Below are 16,284 nucleotides of genomic sequence, written 5' to 3'. Positions count from 1 at the left end.
GACGCCGCTGGCGGCACGGATGGCGCACCCACAATGCACATGCAATTGCGAGCAGCTTAGAGAATTATTTTTCCCAGCTGCTCATGATTAATGATGCAGATGGAGCTCCCCTGACACAGTCAATCCTGAAGCAGTAGTGTTGTAATAGCCAGGAGGGACTAAGGGCACGAGAGATGCAACGACCACAGGAGGAGGTTTCTCTGCTGAAGAAAGCTCCTCTACTTCTTTTGAAACTGTTGTTTTGAGAAAAGATACTGCTCTCCTTCCAAACCCTCCCTCATTTAATCTTCTCCCCTTGTTGGTAATACAGGTCACATAAAGTCACATTTTATCACAAGACGCAAAGCAGCAGCTCATGACCGAGTTCCTTGATAAGTTCTGTCCTTCAGCGTCTTCTCAAGTATGCGGTGACCACTGGTGGCTTTCTGCATTAGGGACCAGGAGAGAATGCTCCAATGGAGAGGTTCCAGAAACTCATTTTAATTCCTCTCATCTTAACTGCCTCACTACCAGGTAGGACACATTCATAACCCGTGAAATGAGCCACAACGGACAAAATGTGTGAACTAATTTTAAAGCCCTGTGAATGGCAGTTACCGTCGATATCAGATTGAACAGTCAGTCCCAGAGGGGAATTATTTAAACTGTTTGAAATGGTTAAGTTTGCGTTTCAAGCCTGAATGATCTGATGGCTTAAGGTGGGCTTCAGTATGCAAGAGTGAGCCGTGGATGGGGTGGGGAGGAGATGAGGAGACTGCCCTCTCTCACTTCCACTGAGCAGGGATGTCCCACTTATTTCTCCCTCTCCTTGCATTCATCTTCCTCCTGTCTGTTTGGGACTGCTTTTGAGGGGGCATCTGTAGAGAACTCAATATCGGCAGCTGGTTTTGCTTCCAGAAATATGTGCAAATTATCATTTTTCTAGTTTGCCTCCAATTTACATTTCACATGCCAGAGTTTCGAAGTGAATTCAGATAAAAGGTATCTTGGTGGCAGAGCTTTAAAGAAAATGTGAATATAAAGTGACTAGTTGGGTAAGGGAGACAAGGATGATTTTTTTTTTTTATTATAGTCTAGCTGGGGGGTTTTAACAGGCTCTGAAAGGAGGGAGCTGAAGTGGGATGAGAGGGAAGGTATTGTCATGGCTTAATAATTGGTGAAAGGAAACACAATGCAGGAATAAATGCTGAGTTTTCTGAGCAGAGTGTTGTTCCCAGTGGAGCTGCAGAGGGATGTGTGGTATTCAACAAGCTCTTAAACAACCTAGTGAAGAGGAGTGAACTGTGAGGTGGCAGACTTTGCAGGTGGTGCAGAATTACTTAGGGCAGCCAAATCCAAAAAGAGACTAGGAAGATTTGCCAAAAAATGTCATGATGCCAAGTGAGTAAGCAATAAAGGAGCAGAAAACATTCAATGCAAAGCATCACTTAACTGAAGATGTCTAGTGGGGAAAAATAATAAATATCTTGTAAAGAGAGTAAATTGCTGAAAAAGAGAAAATTTCACCACTTAGTGTCTTCAGCAAGGGAAACACAATGAAACCTGGCATTATATAAATCTGCGGAAAACTTATATCTTGAATACTGGATGTTTTGTTAGCCCTTCCATTTAAAAAAGGATGTATTAGTCTGAGAAAGGTATAAAGTGTGACAGAGGTAATCAAAGGTATGAGGACACCTTCATTACACTGGGATATTTTTCTGCTTGTGAAAAAGAAGAAATAGTAAAGATTTATTAAAATAATTAATTATATGGAGGTGAATGGTGAAATGGTTATTCATAACTTCTCATAACAAAAAGAACTAGTGGCAACCAGTAAAACTATCAGAAAAAAGGTTTAAGACAAGCCAAAGAATGTGTTTTTCCTTACAGTATGTAATTAAATAGTAAAGCTCATGGTCACTGGATATGGGGGATCTCAAATTAAAAAAAAGCTAGAAACAAATATATGGAGGGTAGATCCATTGGTGCAGATGCAATCATTGGCTCCAGAAGTCCCTAGATCTCTTGTTTTTGGACACTGAGAAGTTATAAGAAGGAAGTTTCCATTTTTATTTGTTCTGTTTCTTGCACTGTCTTCTTAAGCATCCAGAGCAGAGTACTACATGTTTTAGAGGATTTCTATTACCCTTCACTAATGCTTTTAGTCAAGCACTCCTGCAATGGGTGTTTTATTGCCTCACCCGCAAGCTGTACTGGCGTAGCAGGCGTTGCCCACACTGTGCGGGGCAGCCATGGAAGCACACCCCAAAGCAGAGAGAAAAAGTGTATTGTGGAGAGTCAGGTGTTGCTCTGGAAAGAAGTATCGCTGCTCTCAGGATATCAGGAGTCACAAGGCTGGGTGGTGTGGCTAGGCTGCCGAGATGGCTGCCTGGCACAGCCAGGTTGAGCGTCCCCATGGATGGGCACAGCATGCCTTTTGCCAGCAACAGCATTGCAGACCACAGGGCTGAATGTGCAGGGTCCCAGCATCCTGCCAGGATGTTGGTGGTGGTGCTGCTGCGGTGCTCCCAGCCTGGGGACCCTCAGCACTAGAGGCAAGAGGCAGTGCAGGAGGAGAGGAGGAGTAGTCCAGCAGCAGAGCCAGGAGAGGCTGCAAGGAACAGCTGTCACACAGTGAGTAAGAGAAGAGATGGGAAGACACACTTGGGGCTGCAGAGAGGTTTGTATGCAGGTGGGTGGGAATTCTGGTTTTCAAAAAGCTCAGCTTCAGGGTTGTTGGTTTTTGAAATAAACTTGAGATGTGCTGAAGAATAATCTTACCAAATCCAAACCAATTTATTGCAGAGCTGTTGCTGGAGCAGTGGGCCAGCAATGAGGCAGGGAAGGCAGAAAGACAAGGTGTGGTGAACAAGAGACTAAAGAAAGAGTGAAAAGAAAAAGGAATTTAAAACAGACTGGAAGGAAAAAATGTAGAAATCCAAACAGAAGTAGCAGAGAACGAAGGGAGGAAGACAGAGAATAGACACAAAATCTGAAGGATAAAAGGCAGGGTTTATTGAACAGCAATACAGGTATAGATGGAGAGATTATTCTGAAATATGATAATGAGGCTGAAAAAAAAGGAATCGTTATGTAAAAAATGTCCATATTGTCCTTCACTGCACTGCACCCAAATAGGTCACTTATAAAAGAAGAAAGACAGAGTCAGCAGAGGAGAGGAGGGAAGGAAAGGAAGGTAGCCACGTCTCGATGCCCTTGTTGCTGAAACCTTCAGCATGAAAAAGTGGTCCTTTAGAGTTAGTTCAAGCGGGGAAGAAAAAACATTGGTGACGAAGGGCAAGGGCAGTTCTTTGGCCAAAGAGGTTCCCTCAGTGCAGGCGTCATCCAGGGAAGGAAATGCACTTTTGTTTCTTCAAAACCCCCAGGGATGTGACAGCAAATTTGTGTGACAAAGGAGGGAATAAACAGCTCGTAACAGAGTTGGCATATACTCTGCATGGTGTTGGGAAGGACTGAGCAACAGAAATACCATAAATACTTATCAGTTTAAGCAAACTTTCATCACTGGTGACTGCTTTATAAACATTTAATGACTTGCCTCAAAGAAGGTGTCCTAACTCAGCTTTGTTCTTCAAAAATCAAGGGGTAACGCAATATTATGAAGACAGCCTAACATTTCCCTATTGCAAAGATGATATTTGCCTGAGTGGGATTTCTCATTGGTTGTGTGTGTGGAAGCAGATGTTAAACCAGCTGTTAAGAGCTGAACATGTAATTCCTGTAAAGTGCAATGACAATCTAGCCTGAGGCCTTAATTTGTCTAAAAGCAACCATCTACAAGGTATTTTTTAAGCAGTATGTAAATAAAACTAGCACTAAAATTTTCTTCTTAGTGCAAGAAACAAGGCCCAGCAAAAGGACTTACAGCACTGGCTTAAAGCACTGGTAACTGGCTTTAGGTCCCATTTCTGTCATGAATGTCCTCTTTGACCTTACATGAGTTACTTTATCAGTGTTTGTACATGGGTTGGACAATGGAACGCACTGTTGGTTCAGGACTCCATGTGCTGTTGCAGAATAAAAAAATAAAAGCAAAAAGATAAAGAGGCAAAGTTAAAACCACCAAAAATGTTTTGGCAGCAGGTGGAGAGGCTCATGAAGCTCCTTTTTTGGTTGTGCTGGGGCTTTACTGAGATCTAAATGGAGGCAAGGTTGAGCTATGCCCCACTCCTTAGTCCTCCTGCCACCCATAGGATCCCCATACCAGGCTTACGGACCTGTTCCCTAGCTCACAGAAGTCAGTGAAAGACCATCTATTGCTCCAGCAGGTACGGTTGGTGGAAGAAGATATAGATCCTACCATGCCTATGGACTGATAAAAAATTATTATATTACATAAATGAAGGAATAACTCATCCCTACCTGCCTATACCGTCCTGATTGTCTGAAGAAAACAAAAGCAATATTAGCCATGTATTTTTAGAGCGGATGATCACTGATTATTCATGTTTAAGGATAAATTTCAAGACTATAATGGAACTCACAGACATGATCTCATAGCAAATGATTAATTAACAGCTATCAGTGTACTGAAAGTCACATCATTTATTCAGAGCCATGGCAAACCATGGCTCCTTAAGAAAGTGAAGTGTTTGCACAGGCATGGAAATAAATTACAAATGTACAGAGATCAGTCTGCATTAAGAGGAGCAGTGTGGATAAGTACTGCAGCTCCTGTTTCATGAGCAACTAAATGCATTTTGGTGTTAACTCTAAGGAAGTTTGTTCATGGCTGTGTCTATCATCATGGTAGCTGTTTATGTCCACTTCAGCCAGTCAGGAAGAATTAAAACAAAGTGTAAAAATCAAAAAACTCAGCACATGAACATGTTATAGACACCATAGATGTACAGGGAGTAGTATTGTAAAGGCTGGCTACAACAGGACTCAAGAAAAAATAGATAATGCAAAGACATGTTTGAGCTTAGGACAGTGTCTCAACCCTAGTAATATAAGTTATGAATAGGAATAATGACAACTGGATGAATGTCCCTAACATTCAGAAAGTGACAAATAGAAAAGAGAGGAAATGGCTTTTAGACATTTTGTTGGGTTAACTGTTTATAAAGCAATGTATTAAGGTATGCACATAGATTTGATTGCTGAGTTTGTCTTCAAGCTGTTTCATGTTTTAAAGCATTTCAGTTCACCTTCACAAGTCTGAAGAGAGCTTTGAATAAATGCTACTGGAAAAAACGAGCCATTTATGTTGAACAGAAACATGCTTTACTGTATCTTATCTGGTTTTATTAACTATCAGTGGAAGCGAAGTTTGCTTTTCATTTAATGTTTTATTGCTCACACACAGATATACTTTGGAGAATGAGGTGCATGGCAGAGGTAACATAACCCAGGAAGGTGGAAAATTTTTGTAAAGGTTTTTGTAAACAGGAGAGAACTCAGAGTCAGTCATAAAAAGAACCAGGGAGAGCTAGGTTTGTATAATCCTGCAAAACAAAGAATGAAAAGGCTCTTGTCTGTAAATACATGCAGCGGGTGGGAGGAAAGAGAGGAGCTATTTATATTAAAGAACAATTCTTGGCACAAACCTGGTTAGATATACACTGGCTAGGATTAAATGTGAGCTGAGAATTTGAAAATGATGTTGACACTGGAGCAATGAGATTACAGACCCTATGCCCTGGGTGCGTTCACTGAGGCTCTGGTTGCAATGCTGTAGCAGAGATTGGGCTCTGTTTCTATTTGTACAACTATCAAACATGTCTTTTGTGTGTAACAATACAGCATATTCTCCCCTACTCGTGGCAGCTATTGACTGAAAAATGAATTTTTCAATAACTTATAATTAATCAATTAATGAATAAGCTACCTAAAATATACAAAACCTGGGTTGAATGAAACCTTTAAAAATCACTTCATTGCCCTGCATACTCTTAGCAAGGGAGTGATGGCCATTCCAGACTTTCTTTCTCCTGGAAAATAATTGAACACTTATGCTCAGGCCAAATTTGCAGACACGGGGTTTTAATTAGACTGCTATGGACTGTAGTATCTAATTGCTGTAATTATGCAGACTGCAGCCTGAATCGTTAGGGGTAGCACTGGCAGTCCTGGTGCTTAGCACGAATGTTTCCCAGTAAGTGATGAGGAACTCACTGGTGAGGTAGATCTTACTGGCAGGACTGCTTGGTCTGCAGAGAGCTTGTGAAATCTCCATCCTTGGAGATATTCAAAATTTGACTTGACAAGGCCCTGTGCAAATGGCCTAATGGTGAAGTTAGCTCTGCTTGGAGCAGAGAGTTGGACTAGAGATTTCCTGAGGTCCCTTGCCACTGAAACCTTTCAATGCCCCCATCAAAGAGCAACTCTGTCACAGTGAGGTGCAGCTGACGGAGCAGAGCTTGTTCAGCCTGAAAAAGAGACGGCGGCGGGGTCTCTAACGGCAGCTTGCCAGTACCTGCAAGGAAGTTGTCAAGAAAATGGAGCCAGGACAAGAGACAACAGGCATATGTTGAAAGAAAAGAGGTTCAGAGTGGACAAAAGGAAAAGCTTCTTCCCCATGAGGACAGTCAAGCAGTGGAGCAGGTTGTCCATAGAAGCTGTACTGTCTCCATCCTTAGAGGTTTTCAAGTCCTGACAGGATAAAGCTGTGAGCAACCAGGTCCAACCTCAGAACTGATCCTGCTTTATCAGGGGGGCTGGATTGGAGACCTCCTGAGGTCACTTCCAACTTGAATTACTCTATGGCCATTTGGTCAGCTACTCCTCCTTGAAAGGCATCGATAGTACCCCTGCCTTTGCTCTACTGGACATGGAGATATCTTGCTTTGGGGAACTGAGCCAAAATCCAAAGGGACTCACAAGGAACAAAGACTCAGACAAGGAGGTTCCTAATTTCACACAAGACTGCTCTCTCAGGTCCTGTTCCCTAAGACATCAACTAAATAAGCTGGGTTGTTCTTAGAGTTTGAAGTTTTGTCCCTCATGAAGACTAGGGTATATGATGTTCTGTCTCTGAGAAATACTTTAAGATTTGCACGCCTTCAAAATAGCAACTATTTCCCCTCACTATTTCAGGGACTGAAGTCACAGCTGCTGCTTTGAAAAAAACGTCTCTGCCTTCATCCTTCCTTCACTTTCTGCTTGGTAGAATCAAGCGCTTCTGCCTTCCCACGTGCAGGGGATCTACCGTCTGCCTGGGCAACAGCTGCATGTTCATTCCTCTGAGGGCAACAGGAGGCCCTGGGTCTGTTGAGGAGGAAAGGAAAACAGAATGCCTTCATTAGAAATGAGGTTTCAGTTCTGAAAAGTAGTAGCCAAAATTCATACTACCTTTTAAGGAGAAAAACTCATGAATTACAGCAGCTCTGGCTAACAGAAAGCCTGAGAAGGTGGGCAAGGACATATGTGATGCATGCATGAGAAATGAGGGAAGAGGCAGATGAATAGGGGAAAGAGCATGGAAGGATATATGCTGGGGCTGAAAAAAATCAGTGGCAATCTGAAGCATGGAAAAGGGACTAGTTGCCTACTCCTTTATTTATTTAAAGTCCAGAGAACTCATGTATTCTCCAATTTAAAAGTGGAACTTTTTCATTCAGCAAAATGTTAAGTCAGCTTTTTAGTGAATCACTGAAAAGAGAAAGTTAGGTGAAATTGGAGCAGGAGGAGGAGAGACCAAAAATCAAACGCATCTTTAAAGAAAACCATTTAATCTAAACTGGACCTGAAAGATTATCATAGACTCATAGAATTGTTAAGGTTGGAAAAGACCCTTAAAATCATCAAGTCCAACCGTTAACCTAGCACTGCCAAGTCCACCACTAAACCATGTCCTCAAGCACCATGTCTACCGGTCTTTTAAATACCTCCAGGGATGGAGACTCAACCGCTTCCCTGGGCAGCCTGTTCCAGTGCCTGACTGCCCTTTCGGTGAAGAAGTTTTTTCCTAATATCCAACCTAAACTTCCCCTGGTGCAGCTTGAGGCCGTTTCCTCTCATCCTATCACTCGTTACTAGAGAGAAGAGACCGACCCCCACCTCGCTACAACCTCCTTTCAGGTAGTTGTAGAGAGCAATAAGGTCTCCCCTCAGCCTCCTCTTCTCCAGGCTAAACAACCCCAGCTCCCTCAGCTGCTCCCCATACGACTTGTGCTCCAGACCCTTCACCAGCTTCGTTGCCCTTCTCTGGACACGCTCCAGCACCTCGATGTCCTTCTTGTAGTGAGGGGCCCAAAACTGAACACAGTACTCGAGGTGCGGCCTCACCAGTGCCGAGTACAGGGGCACTATCACCTCCCTGGTCCTGCTGGCCACACTAGTTCTGATACAAGCCAGGAAGCTATTAGCCTTCTTGGCCACCTGGGCACACTGCTGGCAATTAGATTATACATCTCCATCTCTGAACTGGTTAAGATCTTTTAATCTATATAAACCTGTACTTCTTGGGTTTGTAATGATTGGCTTGGGGATCCATTATAACAATGTAGCATTTGACTACTGTTTACTGCTGTGGGATTAACATTACTCAGTTGCAATTTCAATTCACCATATGTATCTTTTGACTACTTACTGACAAGCATTATAGAAAAAGAGACAATAATCTTTTCCTGAAAGTATCAGGTACTGACCACTGTCAGAGGTGAAGTGCCAGCTCAGCTCAATCAATAGCCTTTCCTGACAAATGACTAAAAGTGCTTAATACCCCAGTGCTCCTAGTGAATAATCCTATTTGAACCAGGGAACCTGGCTTTTTAGCCTTAAATTGCTGGCAGTAAAAATTAAGTCAAAGGCCTTTGGTGGTGGTGTTGTATATGTATTTACAGACTGTGCTTTTTTCTTGCTTCCAGGTCTTGGCTTTTGTTACTCTATTATAAATGGCCCTACTAATGCAACAGTCCTCGCTGGTTCAGAAGCCCGCTTTAATTGCACTGTGTCAGTAGGATGGCTGATTCTCATGTGGTTGTCCAATGGAAATCCTGTCCTCACTGTCCTCAGTTCTCAAGGAGCTGTTGAAACATTAGACCGTTACACCTCTCAAAATTATACCACTAGCGATGGGTTTACCTCGGAGCTCATCATCCACAACACACAGCTGAGTGACTCTGGAAAAATTGAATGCAGCATCCAGCAACCTGGTCAGAGCAGCTTTGCATTTCTTTCTGTTCAAGGTGCGTGTAGCCATCAATAGAAAGCTATTTTATTATACTGCACTTAAAGGAATCCTCTGATGGATTGCCCAAATTATTCCTGCGAAGGAGTACATGCTCTCATTTACCATCCTTTGCCTCCTGTCCTCCTTTTCTTAATTTTACAGTCAAAGCAAGTTTCAGAGTCACATTCAGAGTGCCATTAACAAAGGTTTGAACTGCCCTTGTTTTTTCCTGTTACATCTCTTATTCTTTATTGGATTGCATTAAAGTGCCTGAAGGCTATATCAGGCCCACCAGCAGTTGTCAAAAATGATCTTTTGGCTATAAACAGCATGGATTACCCCATATGCACATCTTTGTATAGGAACCTTCTGCTGTCTTTAGGGCAGATCTCCCTCCTGATTTCTGACTCAGGAATCAGTCTGTATCCAGCTTATTTGAGTTTTATTTAATGGCATGTAGAAGTAAAGCCCTTGACACAAGGCGATACTCTTCATATGATTGCTGCTGCAAGCTACCATTTCCAAGGAACAAAAAGTTCCTGTGTATCAAGCCCCTCTGTATGAGACCTCTTCATCCTCTCTGAAGCATCGGTAGTGACAGAGTGCAGCCATTCAAGCAAGATCTAACCACCAGACACTATGCATTTGTCAGAGATGCTTCATGAAATGAGAACATCTCATCATCTACCTCTAAACCTTTCCTGATAAAACCCAAGCATACTTAAAATTGAGAGAGAAACACTGTTATTTCGTTATGTTGTCCTTCAGCTGGAAATACATCAGGATGGCTAAAAAGTATAATTTCCTGCTTTTTATTGGAAGGGTACTGAAAGCGGAGACTTGTGCTTTAGACATACTGGACAATGTGTCCAGGAAGTTGCAATATCTGCATGTTTATATCATGCGTATGGTATATCTGTGTTAATAATGATTGTTTTAAAATTCATGTCTCAAGGCATAGCTAATTCTGGGTAGCAAGATAAGATTTAAAGCTATCAGCAGGAAAGCAATGCAGCCAAATATTCTGAAGGAACAAAACATCTTTTCCCTCCTACAGTTAATGGATCTTTATTCATCAAAAATAGCACCCTAACAGTAAAAGAGAACCAAACAGTTGAAATTGTTTGTGAAGCCTTAGGATGGGCTCCAGCTCCAGATATTACCTGGATGACAAATGATTCTTTCATTGATAAGTCGAGGTATGTTACCCAGCAAAGTCAAGGATCTAATGACCTCCACAATGCCCTGAGCATCCTAACTTTGACTCCGACGGACACTGAGATTTTGGCTTGTTTAGCTGACATAGAAGCACTCCCTAACCCTCAGAATGCAACTGTAACTGTTGTTTTTGTCAACTCTACTACAGGTAAGTGAACGTTCATTGTACTTTGCCTATACTGTTTTCTCAGAACTGTGCTTTTTGTTTTGTTTTGCTTTGTTTTATTTTGAAAAGTCTTTTTTTTTCATTTGCAAATGAAATATTACGAGATAGATATACAACGGTGATAGAATTAAGACCCGATAGTCATAACCTGATACACAGGGTTAAATTCACATATGGGAGAGGACTGGTACAAGTCTTATGAACCACAAAGTCCAGCTTAGGACTGAGTAAGGCAAACGAAGCAGTAGATCTGCCACTCCTACTGTGGATCCACTGCTAAGAAAACCAGCCTTTGCTCCTTGACCGAGTAAACCTCTAATGAATTTAGATGTTAAATATCTTTGATTAGACCATGCCTGCCATATGAACATAATTTGTTAGACCTCATTTACTCAAAGCCAAACCCTCAGGTGAAATTGTTCTCCATAGTATTCAATACCAGTTTTACCATTGACTTGGGAAAAAGCCCTGGATTTTACTTCCAGTTTCCACACACAACCCAGAATAGATTCTGTACTAGCACTTCAGATGCAAATAGAAAATTGTCCATGTGAGCTGTGATCAGATGTGATGGAGCTGTTGTAGTAAGGTGGTGACATCCCCAGAGCTGCACTGAGGCTGGCACCTAATTGCAGATGGTAGCATTTATATGTAGGAATTTCTATACTGTATGCCTATCATCAATCTACTGTAAGAATGTCTTTTGTACATGGTGTATTCACCCATTACAGAGCAAGAATCACATCATCAAGAGAAGCTGCATATCTAAAAGTCTACTTAGATCAAAGAGCCATTGGGCCTGCTTTCCTCTTCCTGGTCTCTTTCGTGTCTTAGAGGAAAGTAAAATTTGTCCTGTAGCAACATATGTGGGATTCTTTAGATAGTGCATTTGGTTGTTTTTTATTGCCTTTTATTTAAGGAAATTCAAGGTCACTTTAATCCAAGCATGGATGTTGAGCAAATCTCTCGAGAACAGTTAGACCTTTGATAGACCCTAAATATTTTCACTAACGTTGTCAGCATTTTTTGTAATGCTGCTAATCTTTGGCCTCACTGATATCCTATGAAAATAAATTCCATAATTTAACACATTCACAGTATTAGGAGGTTTATCAGAAAAAGGGTGATTTTATCTGCTCTGTGCTGCCAGTGTGGGACAAACCAAGTGGGACTATCACTACAGATCTGCCTCATAATCTGAGAGAATCCTATGAAAAATGTTTTTCTTTTCCAAACCATAACACAATAAGAGCAAGTAAGAGGAAGTATCTCCCTGTGGGTTAGCAGTGTTTAGTGCAGACAAGGGAGACAATACAAGACAATTTCTCTGTTGGGACTAGCCAAGTGTCTCAACTGTAAGGTAGAGGAGTCTCAAGACCAACTCAACTTGAAGCACTAATTGCATGGCAGGGAGCTGAGGATGCTGGATATAGGTACACTGCCACCTACGGTGAGATAGTCCTCCCTACAGTGACATCCCTTTTATTAGCCTTATCCTGTGGTACAGGAAATACATAGGTTATATAGAATTTTTTTGTGGTGGGTCTGTGCATCCCCAGCTGTCTTCTGTACAGAGTAAGGCCTCGAATCTACATTCCTTTTCATGATGTGGTGAGCGTTGTGAACTTATAATCATGCTGACAGCTTCTCTTGGCGAACTGATTCTTCTTCTGTAATGGCTGAACACAGCATGTACAAAGACATGCTTATAGTGGATTGATGAGGGGTTTGGTATAGAAGTTTCGACATATAAACAACTGAGGAGGTTGAGTAACTGTAACTTTTATTTTAAGTATGAGTCATTATTAGCAAGCCTTTTTCAGAAGTACTTGCTTTGCAGTGCAGTTGAAAAAGGTCATTTCACTATTCTTAATGTGACTTTTTTGTAGTCAGATTGCTTCTAATTACTGACTAAGCAAAACAGAACTATCCTGAGGAAATTAATAAATTCCCCTGCCTACTCATTTGTGAAGTACTGAGGTATCCACCCTCAGTTTCCATAGCTACTCGTTGTAAATCAGAAGAGGAGAAAAACAGATGTCATGAAGCACAATTGGGATATAATTAGTGATTGTAGAGGACCATCATTCATTTCTCTTTGGAAGAATCATTGTGCAGCAGCAGACACTCAAAATTTGTCAGAATATGAGAATATGAAGTCTTTAAATTATTAGAATGAAATAAAGACATGGCATTTAGGGCAGAGGAAGATATGTAATGTGTATATCACACTTGAAATCTCAGAGCTTGTCTGACTTTTCATATACAGACTCAACCTTAGCTAGCTGTTGTCAGGAAAGACTACGACTAGCTTCAAACACCTAAGGAGTCCTTCCCAAAACTACTGTAATATCAATTTCAGCCTTCACTTAAAAGCTTGAGGAATTAAATTCCTCCATGTTCCTCACAAGCAATACCTGTCCATTCACAAGAACTGCAACCAAAAATCTGAGCCCTCTTCAGCCAGCCATCTCCTGGTCAACAAATGTCCTGCCTTCTTGCATCTCTAGATCAGCCATAATCTCCAATCTTTCCATACAAGGTGATGCATTTTTATGTCAGTCACTTCTCCTCCAGAGGTACCTCACTCACAGTGGTGTTTGGCTGAGCCCCGGATTTGGGAACTCCTATGGAGTTATCCCGGCAGATGCATTCACAGAGCTGCTATTGGGAAATGGGGTCCATGGCAGAGTCCCTTAGCTGGGCCCAAGGTCTCTGGCATCAGTGTTGACTTCATGTGGTCTTTGACCTGTAGAAGATGAAGACAGGGCATCTGCCCTGAGCCTGATCTTCCTTTGCTTTTTAAGTTAGTCAGAAAGCTCCAAAGTGTCCAAGAAGTGATGTACAGCTTTTCCAGTCTCTCATTTCTCCTTGATTACCAGCATGTGCCAGGGAAAATCCCCTTTTCTGCAGATACTTTGCCCAAGTAAATTTTTGGGCAGCTTTGGGAGGAGCCAGTGGTCGGGATAGCAGCAAAGGATGGGCCCTATAGAATGAGGAAGTGGCTTCATCCACACTAAGCACCTCATGGAACTTGGTGTGGATTTACTAATGGGGCTAAAAGGGATTTAATGCCCTCCTGCCTTAGGGCCCCTCTCTTGCACCCCTACTTGCGTGTTAAGCTGGCAGCTCCTGCATTCATACCTGCTGGTCCCAGCTCCATTTTGTTTCTGGATCCTCCAAAACAGGGGAGAAACTACAATGCTGAAGAGCCGGGAGTGTTTCTGTTGTATCTGGTCCTTCTCTCTTCAGCTCTGTAGATCCTCTTTTGGCATGTAACCAGAACCTGACAGGGGCGAAAATACCTTGGTGTGGCAGCCAGCCTGGAGGTATGGGCCAGTGCAGGTGTGTTTAGTTCCTCCCTTCACACTAAGGTTAAGCTTTCCCCTATAGCTAAATAGCTGTCTTTCATATTTTAGGCATCTTGAAATCCCTGTGGCATGCTTTATGGAAGAAAATATGACAAAATATAGATATTTGCTGCAGCACTTCTAGATAAAAATATTATGAACATGTTTATCATCAATTGTAATCACAATTGATTACAACCTACAGAAATAACTACTAGTTTGCAGGTTACTGAGTGCTTGTTTTCTCTAATAATCAGAAGAAATTCAAAACATGCTGATTGAGCATTAGGATTAGAGAAGGCTGGAACGAATTGCTTAAGCATAATGACCTGACCTTTGGAGAATGCAGACTCCTAACAGAGGTTCAAGACTCGTAGGAGGCTCTGGTCCTGTATCTTTGCAGTCTGAAATCTCCAAACCCCAAACATATGCCCTGGCAAATTTGTAGATAGAAAGGATTTACTTCTTTATTCTCTGCCATAGGTAAACCAGCAGATACTCTGGTTCACACATCAGGGGCATAGCCCTGACACTGTGCAGCTACCAGTCACCTGCATTGCTGCGGTACCTTTTCCGGAGGCTGTCAGCTAAATGTAGCCACGCAGTCGTTAACTGGGACCTCTAATGAGGAAATGACAATCATAAACCCAGTGCAACAGAATGGGTTTTGTCAAGTTTGGATGTGTCTCTCACCTGTAATTTGGATTGGAAGTTTGTTTCTAAACAGCTGCCAAAATGACTTTGGAGCTGCTTTTCAAAGGGTAGCCAAATTAGAGATGCTTCTGAAATATATGGTCAAAACGAAAGGGCAGGATGATGTGACAATCAGAACCGACATCTTCCTTGTGTATCCAGCAGTGTGAGAAACACAGGGTATTTTTAAAATTCTGTGCACTTGGGGGCTCTGTAGGGAAACTGGTCATAACAACCGATTTCAGCAAGATACTGAATTATCTTGAAATTACCTCATTTAACTCTGTAGATTACAGCAAAGACAAAAGAATAAGTTAATGTTGTGAGAAATGTCAGTAGTGAAGATGGATTAGTAGCTGCATATTCCCAAATGGTGCTACTCGTTACAGGTTTTGCTCTTCGCTGCTCTTTAAGTGGATAACAGATTCCCTACCAAGCATGTCCCAAAATCAAACACCTGCTGAAATCAGTGACAGAAAGCCCAAGATGAGATTCATGAGAAAATCATATCTACAGGCTAGAGATCTCCATCTGTACTAGTCACCTAAGACTATCGCTGTGGTCTGTGGAGAGAAATGGACACTTCTTCAGAGCTGTTCATCTTATCCAAAGGGACACGTACATATTTGGCCAAATGAATTGTAACCCAAAATACCTATTTTCTCTCCGCTGACAACAGCAGCTAGGCAAGACGCATAGTATCTGCAGTAGACACCTTAAATTGAATTTTAACCCCTCTCCCCAACCCCAAATGCCTCCAAAGGATGTTGGGAGGCCCAGCATATCTACAAAATAAAGATTAGGTTGGAAAATTGCAAGCCTGTCTTTTTCAGAAGAGAAGTAGCTGTGGGAAAAGTTACAATTGCAATAAAGAACTTGCATTTGGAAACATTAAATTCTTGGGCACCATCCATAAATACAGAGTCTGTCATTTGGAAAATAGACCCCTTGTTAAATAATCAACAAGCAGTTAATATCTTCTCACAGAAAAGGTAAATATTCTGAAAAGGATGTTTTGAGGCTCTGATGGTACAATGTTTCTCCGTTTAATTTAACAGAAAATGATTACAGTGAAGACAACGGAAGCACGCGTGTTATTGTACTTGCAGTTGTGCTTTCATTTGTTGGTATTATTCTTCTGATCATTATTATTGTGGTTGTTGTACGCTGCTGCTGCCTAAAGAAGAAACGTAAGTGGACGTTCATAATTGGTCTATACATTAAAAAATATCTTCAATTAGATATAAATCTCCTAGTTGTGTCAGCTCTGGTGCTGTGCAAAAACCTGTAAGCAGAAGTGTGAGCAGACAGATCCTGCTCTTAACCATGACCCAGTTAAGATGCTCCTTATTTTCAACTTGCTCTTTCTCTTATAAATTGGTTCCAAAGCAATCAGTGTCAGCCATTCACATTAACTGCAAGGGGGTCGTGTTTTTCAGGAATATGTTACCTTTCAATGACGTTTAGTTCCTATGCTGAGGTTCTTTGTTGAAGCACACCTTCAGTGCTGTGTGCCTAATTTCCAATTTCTGTCTAAGCTGTTCTGCAGGGACGTTGCACAATTTTGTAAATAGGGAGGAGAGATGCCCCTGTGGTAGCTGGAACACAGTGCATGCTCTAAGAGGAGCTCTGTAGTAGGTCACATTTTAGTTTCCTGCATTTTAAACACATTGCCTTTTTTTTTTTTTTTTTTTCCTTCTTTCTTTCTTAGGATCTACGTATCAAAATGAAATAAGGTA

At 41.7% G+C, this 16,284-nt stretch overlaps 1 protein-coding gene across 1 annotated transcript in view; it reads left to right on the top strand.

The window, feature by feature from the left end:
• Positions 1-455: 455 nt before the first annotated feature.
• IGSF5 (immunoglobulin superfamily member 5) overlaps positions 456-16,284 on the top strand; it is a gene marked incomplete at both ends in the record, with an annotated part of 30,012 nt that continues 14,183 nt past the window's right edge. The window contains 4 exons of the mRNA XM_082303980.1: positions 456-513; positions 8,814-9,134; positions 10,176-10,484; positions 15,604-15,735. Coding sequence (XP_082160106.1) covers positions 456-513; positions 8,814-9,134; positions 10,176-10,484; positions 15,604-15,735 — 820 coding nt within the window. The remainder of the gene's footprint in view (positions 514-8,813; positions 9,135-10,175; positions 10,485-15,603; positions 15,736-16,284) is intronic.

Source organism: Platalea leucorodia, assembly GCF_965183815.1.
Source record: "Platalea leucorodia genome assembly, chromosome: 2".
In the NCBI taxonomy this organism is placed as follows: Eukaryota; Metazoa; Chordata; class Aves; order Pelecaniformes; family Threskiornithidae; genus Platalea; species Platalea leucorodia.
The sequence above is the reverse complement of the archived record's forward strand: the minus strand, read 5'-3'. Positions and strand labels throughout refer to the sequence as shown.